Below are 8,576 nucleotides of genomic sequence, written 5' to 3' on the forward strand. Positions count from 1 at the left end.
TTGTCAGGAGTGGAGTTCTGTTAGTGCATTCATCAAAAGAACACTTGAGAGGATGCACCTAGTCCTACAGAGACTTGATGTGCCAGGGAGGGGTTATACCCAAGGGAGGCCTCCCCCTTCTCAGAGGGAAAGTGGAAGGGGTAAGGGAAGAGATGAGGGAAGGAGGACTGGAAGAAGAGCGGGGTGGAGATCTTGATGTAAGGTAAATAAATAAGTAAAATAGAAAATAGAATGAGGCACACCACTCTTTTTACGTGCCCACAAATCTTATTTATATTTTATGTAGGCAACCATGTGCCAGTAAAGGATGAGTGTACTTCAGACTGTGTGACAGAAGCCTAATGAAGTAGTTGGACAAAGCAAATTACTAGACATTCAGTCACACTTTCCACTGATTTTTTTGAAGGAAAAACTACCAGCATCCCTGCTCCCCACCCACAGGGAGGACACTTCATCAGTCAGCAGGAAGGATAAAGGTGCTGCCAGGCTTCCTCCTGGGAAGGTAACATCTTGTTATGTCCAGGAGGTCTCCCAAATGGTCCCTCTCTAAGCAATTCTTCGAAAACTTTCCCTATGCCATGTCCCCAATGTTGGACATATTGCTAACCAATATTATTTCTCACCACCTCCTGCTTCATCAAAGAGTGTGTGCCCCTTCCTGCTGCAAAGGTTAACACTATATTCAAATTCCAAGGAAAAAGGAGAAAGACCAGATCTTGAAAATCCTATAATCTTTTTTATAAAAAAACAGGATATTCTATTTTCATATATGAAATAAAGATAATTTCAGAACTGTTAGTTGAACACTAAATTATTATGAGTGAGTCTGACCCTGTAATAGCCACACACAGAATGTGATCACACAACACTGGAAAATGAGTCCTCAGGAAACTAAGGGCACTCTTCTGTTAGCTAATGTGTTGGAGAGACAGGGATTGTTCCATAGCAAGGCCAGGAGTATAAAATGAAAGAGACACATGTTTAAATTCTTTGAAGAAAAAGGAAAGCCAAACCTATCTGTCAATACAGGCCAGAAGAAATGAGCAGGAGTCTAGGCACTGGCAGAAATCTCAGACTCACAGCCAAACCCTCTTTACACACAATGCCTCCTGAAAGAAAGGAACCCAGGCGTGAACCAGGCTGACACAGGCAGACCCCTATGACTGGCCTTGAAGGATGTCAGAGGCCCAGGAGGCTGCAAGAGATCCTGGAGTTTCACACACTCCCAGGCTGACTGTTTTGCTCTTCAGGTAATTAAACAAGGAAGCTGGGCTGCTGGGTAGGAACCTGACCCTTGGCTCCATGGTTCTGCATATCAACTTCCTGCAAGAACTGCCTGGAGCATCAATAGAACAGTCTCCTTTCACTCTCTGGCATTTATTTCCTTTCTCTGCCTCTTCCAAAATCTAACCCAGAAACAATTCCTGCTGCCTACAAAAACAGCCATGCATGGATCTGAATTTATCACACAACAGCAAAAACAAAAAACAAAAAAACAAAAAACAAACAAAAAAAATCATAAAAATAAAAAAATAAAAGAAGGCTCTCTGCCACTCCCAGAAATTAACCCTGCACATATTAAAAAGAAAAAGAAATTACCCAAATCATACGACTTTAGTAGAGCATCCTATATAACAAACTCAGGTCATATACAGCCGTGTCTTAGTCAAAATGGGCTAAAGAAAAAGCATTACATTTAACGTGTGCTTGATTAAAGGGTAAATTTTCCCATTGAGTAAATGCTCCTAAAAATGGTTTCTGATAGTCTAGTTCACAAATTAAGTATTTATTATAATTTCTACAATTTTTCAAGTAATTGTCATTAATACAAGGAATCACCTATAATCTGTTTGATTTCACCAAGAATCTTATTTAAACAAAATTCCTAAGTATTTCTTCGGTATAATATCAACACTGCAGATCATGAAGGTGAAAAGAATGTCTCCTAAAAGATAAGAAAGTCACACTGTATGTTGTATTTGCATATCAAGCAATCATTAAGCACCACCCACCCTCCATAAAGTCTCCCTTCATTTCAAAATCCACAGAGCAAAATATTGGCTGTAAGAGACAGAGACCAAAAGAGGGAAGAACACAATAGCATGCCTGCTTGTCTGTGTTCAACACAAAGAACATTAAATGAAAACAACTGGCACGCTGCCAAATTCCTATAGAGGCAAAGAGATTCAAATAAATTGATTTCACGCATCACACTGACCTGGGATCAGTGTGCAATGCGACAATAAGCTGAAAGCTCCATGTGGGGCAAAGCCCATCAATGCTACCATACCCCTAGATATCAGACCAAAGAAGTACTAAAATAAATACAGGTTCTCCTCAAAAAATCAATTTTTTACCTAAGAATGAACTTTCCTATCTGTATTAATGAGCAAAGGTGGATAGGGCATTGTTGATAAGAGAATCTCAAAAGGCAAGCTCTTTATTAATGCAAATATGGCTACTGGATCCTTTGCAATATACACAACTCAGTGTTACCTTTATATATCCTATCCCATATGCAGGAGTATTAAACACACAGAACTCTGCACGAGAGTTTCCTGTCACTCCTTTGACAATCCTGAAAGCCAAGAGATTTTGATTTTTAATACACCGAATGCTATAATAAACCCATCTCAGAATTGTCCTTAATAGCCTGTAAGAGCAAGTTTCTCAGGCAAGATACCACTCCCAGCGGCTCCTAACCCATCTAACACCCACAAGGACACCTATTAAGAATGAACAGCTCCAAAAGCTTTCTAGAGGAGCGAGCACAGGGTGTGTGCACCCTGGGGTTGGTTCAGGACTCCTGAGCTGGGTCGAGGGGTGGGGCTCAGTGGTCCGGTGTGGGATTAGCAGGCCTATGGCTCTGAGGCTCACTCCCAGCACCAAAACAAAACAATGTGTTGAGAACCAAACCGGCAGAGGAGACTCACAGCAGCCAGCATTCTAGTGTCACTAGTTTCCAAGCTGGCCCTGTGCCCCGCGTTCTGTTTCCCTGCCTCAAAGTCCCCACACAAACCAGACTCTGGCGCCTCCTCAGGACGTTCTCACTCACAGCGCCAGCTTTTCAGCTGGTAATTCTTTGCTTTGTCTGCTTCCAAATTACAACTCCAGGAACCCAATGGATTCCAGGTGCTTGCAAATGCAAAGTGTGTGTGCGGTTTTTTTTTTTTGTTGTTCTTCTTGGCTTCTTAGATGAACTCAATTCTCAAGCTCATAGTTCTATACAGCTATTCCTATCACAAAGAGGAAGAGATAACTAGGAATCCACTTTTAACACAACAGGAAAAACAAAGGAAACCTGAAAGTTTAAAAGCAGGCCATTGTAAACACGCCTGTTAATGGCCGTGACTTTTAAGTTGTACACACATACACACACAGAGGAAAAGAAAGCTAGAGGGGGGGGCGATTCTGCATGTAATCTGTGATTTTTGGTGCCCAGGACTCAGGATTTACATATTATAGCAAGTAGACATACTATGGTGCATGAAGAAGCATGTTGCTATATTGGTTTTCCTCTCAATATGCTTTTCCACTCTGAAATGATTCGGTGCAGTCAGGCCACAGATATATTCCATGTGACTGACAGAGAATGTGATTGATGGGGGATGGGGTGAAGAAAGATGATAATTTTATGTATCTACAGTATGTGCTCAAGTTTTTAAATCCAATATCTTTTTCAATATTTAAGTGCCACTTTAGATATTTTTGCCATATAATGTGAACCCCTATAGAGATAACAAGGCAAAACGCTGAGTTCTGTTCTGTTCTTAAATAGCTACTTTGTTCAGATGCTGAAACGTAGAAAACAATTCTAAATCAGGGACGGTTGTCCTTATTATCTTGTTCCCTTGAAGTTATAGTATCGACCCCCATCCTTCTCTGTGCAAAACTGTGGAAGTATAACCAACCAAGATTAGAATTGTCAAAATTAATGTTTAATAACAGGAGTCCGTAAACTAGGAAAGACGAAGGCAGCAAACGTGGAGAAAGTATCCTCTAGGTAACACAATTGCCTTCCTTGCCTTCCCCTTTTAACAGCACTACTCCCATAGAAAGACGTAAAGTAAATGAAGGAGGGACCAAAAGAAAGAAATGTAGACGCAGACACCAAAGTACAGAACTTCCCCCAGAGGGATGGAAAACTCTACAGGGCACTATTTCATTTTCTTTGTTCTTATATAAATCCTCATTAGCCACCATCTTCCTGAGAACTTTAAGGCAGTAAATAAGATCCCTGTGTGGTGAAATCCCAACCCATCCAGTTGCAAGAGGAGGGTCAAGTGTTCAAAGTCACTCTTGCCTAGGTTGCACTATGAGACCCTGTCTCAAACAAACAACAAACATACAACAACAACAACAACAATAAGCCAGTATTTATTTTGAGGAATTAGGAACTAGATGTCGCTGAGACTGTGGGGACACCGTCAACAGGGATGTTTCCAAAGCATCAGAAGTTGAATGCTTTGCTAGTCCTCCTCAAGGCAGGTAGTCACACATCCTCAAAAGCTCTTCTGCGCCACTAGAGTGCTAACCACGATCACAAAACATTTGTGCTATCAACTTTCTCAGCAGAGCCTCTGACCAAGTTCATTCCCAGCAAAACCTGGAGCCGAGCTTTCTATAGGTCATTAACATCTCGTCCGTGGTTCAGGACAGACATTCAGAAGCCTCTAGCCAAGTGGTAGCATACACTTAGTTTATACTTGGTGTTTTCCTAAAGATAGACATCACTTTTTTTTTTAATGTACCAACAGATATAAATTCTGCTCAGAAGGGATGATGGTCAGCTGAAAATTTTTAAAGATCAAATCCATCAGAAGGAGTCATAATTTGAAAAGCACTCATTTGCCTGTTTAGTCAACAAACTGAGAAAACACCACCTCCTCATCACAATAAACCCAGAAATTATGGCATGGCTTTTGCTCTGCTACTCCAAGTGTTGCTTGGTTTCTAACAGGTGTGCTATGAAACATGGCAAGAGGTAGAAAAAATAAAATTGGCAGTTGATCATTTGATCTTTCTAGACGCAAAACTATTAAGCAGAATTCACACAGGCTGATTGATCCCCACCCAAACCCAAGCCCAGAGGCTCAACACACAAGTGGTTAAAGCATAAAGACAACTCTATCAACAGGTGCTAGGATAAGAAAGATAAAAGTCTTCACAATTATAATGTATTGGGAAAAAAAACGATAGCTTGATTTTCTAATACATAAAGTAAATGGCAAAATCAAAATATGCATCTGTTCCTTACCTTGACAATATTCAAAGTTCGCCTTTTTCCGACAGTCACCTATCACTACACTCAGTGCTCTCCAAGTGTTTCTTTTGACAGTTATCATTCTCCAGCAAGCGCTGTGCTAATTTCCTCTGCTGCTCGGACTGGCACCCAGATAAGCTCACCAGCCCACAGATCAATCTTTTCTATTGACAACAACAAAGGGGAAAAAAAAATGCACACATCACAACCAGGCTAAAGCATCCCGCCCATCTATTTACATGATAAACCAGACCAGCTCTGTGTTTAAGAACAGATACATGCTCTTCTATATTGTAGCAGAACTCCCTACTTCCTCAGTTCCTGTAAGAGGTATTCCTTAGACATGCTAAACCTGCCAATCATCTGATTCAAACATGGACATCTCAACCCAATGTTCTTTTAAGGTGGTTTTCAAAGTATACACCAGTCAATACCTTAAGAGGGTATATGTTATACTTTACCCATTTCCAAATAAGATAAAATATTAACTAGCAAGACATAGTTTCTTTTAAACATTCTTTGTCATTATATGTTTTATTTTGTAAGTTAAATGTTCTTTCAAAACAAAATACCCACACTCTTTCTCCTCATGTGGAAACCTCAACATTATCATTAGTAGCTACAGTAGTTGAAAACAATAGAGGATCATGAAGAACAGTCTTTAGTTAATTGACTACTTTCAACATTCATAATGCTAGATAGATATGGTGTGTGAAACCTGTAATCTAAGCAAACAGGAAACTGAGGCAGGAGAATTGCCAAGAGTCTGCATAATGAATTCCAGGCCAGCCTAAACCAGAATAAAAAGCAAAGTTTCCAAAATAGAAAGAAAAGGCTTAGTTAAGAAAACCGGTGGAGAATTCTGCTCAGCCCACAAATCTCTCCTGCTTCCTTTTTCTTTAAGATTCAAATTTTCTCATTCTCCCACTAAACTGACAACTTCCAAATCGATTTCTTCATCCATGTTCTGTGCTCAGCTATCACTGTTAGAAACAGTAGTATGAATCCTCATAAAATGACACAATTATTTACTACTTAACTCCTATGATCTATAAGAGCTTAAGAGAAGCACATGCACATAAAGCAGGAATTCAATGAATACAAAAGAATGTAGCTCCAGAAAAGCAATTTCAAAAAGTATTACCATAGATGATCTTGTATTTTTAGGCTAATTTCTTCATAGGGATTTAAGCTGGTAAATGCATTCATGTAAACAGCTCCTTAAACTGTAGGTTGCAACCCCATGTGGGGCCACTTAATTGAATATGGGGGTCATGAAAACTAGGCAGCAGTAAGAGGATTCCAAAAGGACTACAGCCAACAGTTAATTAAAAACGCACAAAGGCCTGCACTGAGGTGTCTCTGCCAGTGGCTGCCCAAGCTCAAGCACATGGCTTCTCTGCCGCCGAGCACCTCTGCTTCTCTGAACACCCTGTATGTTGTGCAGGCCATCACACAACGCCAGTGACTGCTGCATGATATTCCTCAGCTCAGATTAGAGGCTGCTGAACATTATGAATTACACTGTTGTTACTGGAGATATGGACTTCTCTGATCTTTTAGAAACATCAGGAGGGTTTAATTACAGAAAACAAAGACTTCATCGTTTCCAGTGTATCAAATTAGTGTATTCTTGGAATGGATGTTTGGGTTGATTACTTGAGTTTCATTAAAAAAAAAAATTAACTGATTTTTGGCTTTAGAATAAGGGCAGAATTTTTAACAATTTCTGAAGTGGACATAAACATAATTTAGCCATTGTTGTACTTTGAATTTGTGTAAAGGAGAATTCTCAGTACTGAATATCATAAAAGCAAAACATTAATCAATTCTGAAAAATATTGATGATGCACAGTACCCTGCAGAGTTAACTATTCAGCCCCAAATAATTTTTAATGTTAGAAAGTTGTATTACTAACCAAAAATGCTTTTATCTTTGGTAAAAGGAAGAAGTACATATTAAAGTATTATTTTAAGATAAATTTCTTCATAATTTACTATCAGCATTTGATGTGTCCATCTACTTTATATGCCTGTATATACAGAATCATGCAGAAATACATCAGGCAGAAGGGGTCATGGGCAGACAGCTTAAGTACCTCTGCTCTGACATACTTCAAAGAAGCATTCTGTTAAAGTGTCTGTGCCCTTTATATGCTACCATATGGCTCTGGTGGATTTCAATGGTTGACTAGTTCTCTCTGATAAAAAATTAAAAATAAATAAATGACAGATGATAGATAGACAGACAGACAGATGTACAAATTAGGGAAAATGTGGTACTAGATATTCCTTGGTTGAGAACTGTCTCAAAGAACACTAAAGACAATCAGTTGAAATGAAATGAAATGAAAACATTTAATTTACTATGAAAACAAATAATTTTATTAAAAATGACAGAGGAAATATTTCAAATGAAAGTAACAAAGATACATAGATATTTATAAAATTTTTAGAGTATATAAATATTCAAATAAAGCAGGTAGGGAGGACCATACATGACAAGTAAAATAAATACAATTAAAAATACTAAGTAGGACTACATTTAGAAGATGGAATATATTTCTTTGTAAAACAAGATTTGTTATTTTTCCAGCTTCTTTGCTAAGGCAGCAAACAAACAAATGAACAAATAAACAAACACAAGCTTAATAACACATTGGGCAAAGAAGAAAGTGGACAGATTTTTCTTTTAGATTTCAGTAGTGATATATGCTAACATTTTTGGCTTTAACAATTGTCAACAAAAGGCATCAGAGAGAAATTGTCACCAAAAGACATCAGCTCATGGTTTCTTGTGTGTCAGTTATGGGCCACAACTCACTCTCTCCCCCAAGTAAGGGAAGCTATGGAAACAAACCCTGGCATTGGCCTATTTCTTACCAGATATGCTGAGTTAAGCCAATTTTTAACAAAAAATGGTGTCAAGAATTTCAGTTCTGAGGTATGCAAAATCATCACATGAAGAAAGGCCTCTGAGAGACAAACTACAGGATGCGAAGCCATCATCCAGGACACAACACAGTGTTACACTTCTAAACTTTCCTTCTAGCCTCTACTTTAAGGAAGATTCTGAAGTTTATGTGTTAGCAGGGAGACAGTGTTACCAAATATTCCAAATGTACACATTTATAATCTTTAAACATTAACAGAGTATATAAATAGACACTCAAACACCACAGAATGCAAAGCTACAGATACAAACCAGCACCGCCCGCCCCTTAGCTGTCTGACTGATGAAGCGCACTACCGTTAATAGAGTTTGGAAATAGAGAAGCAATGGAAGGGCAAGGAAAGGAGGGGAGTGCAAGGG

The 8,576-nt window shown here is 38.9% G+C and overlaps 1 protein-coding gene across 6 annotated transcripts in view; it reads right to left on the reverse strand.

Annotated features, from left to right (window-relative positions):
• Runx1t1 (RUNX1 partner transcriptional co-repressor 1) overlaps positions 1–8,576 on the reverse strand; it is a 154,548-nt gene that overhangs the window by 119,883 nt on the left and 26,089 nt on the right. For 3 of the 6 annotated variants that reach the window (XM_031366574.1, XM_031366575.1, XM_031366576.1), the window contains exon 2: positions 5,258–5,427. The exons of the other annotated variants lie outside the window; for them this stretch is intronic. In XM_031366574.1, coding sequence (XP_031222434.1) covers positions 5,258–5,345 — 88 coding nt within the window. In that variant the 5' untranslated portion in view covers positions 5,346–5,427. The remainder of the gene's footprint in view (positions 1–5,257; positions 5,428–8,576) is intronic. 6 annotated transcript variants of the gene reach the window in all.

This window comes from Mastomys coucha, unplaced genomic scaffold, assembly GCF_008632895.1.
Source record: "Mastomys coucha isolate ucsf_1 unplaced genomic scaffold, UCSF_Mcou_1 pScaffold14, whole genome shotgun sequence".
Lineage (NCBI taxonomy): Eukaryota > Metazoa > Chordata > Mammalia > Rodentia > Muridae > Mastomys > Mastomys coucha.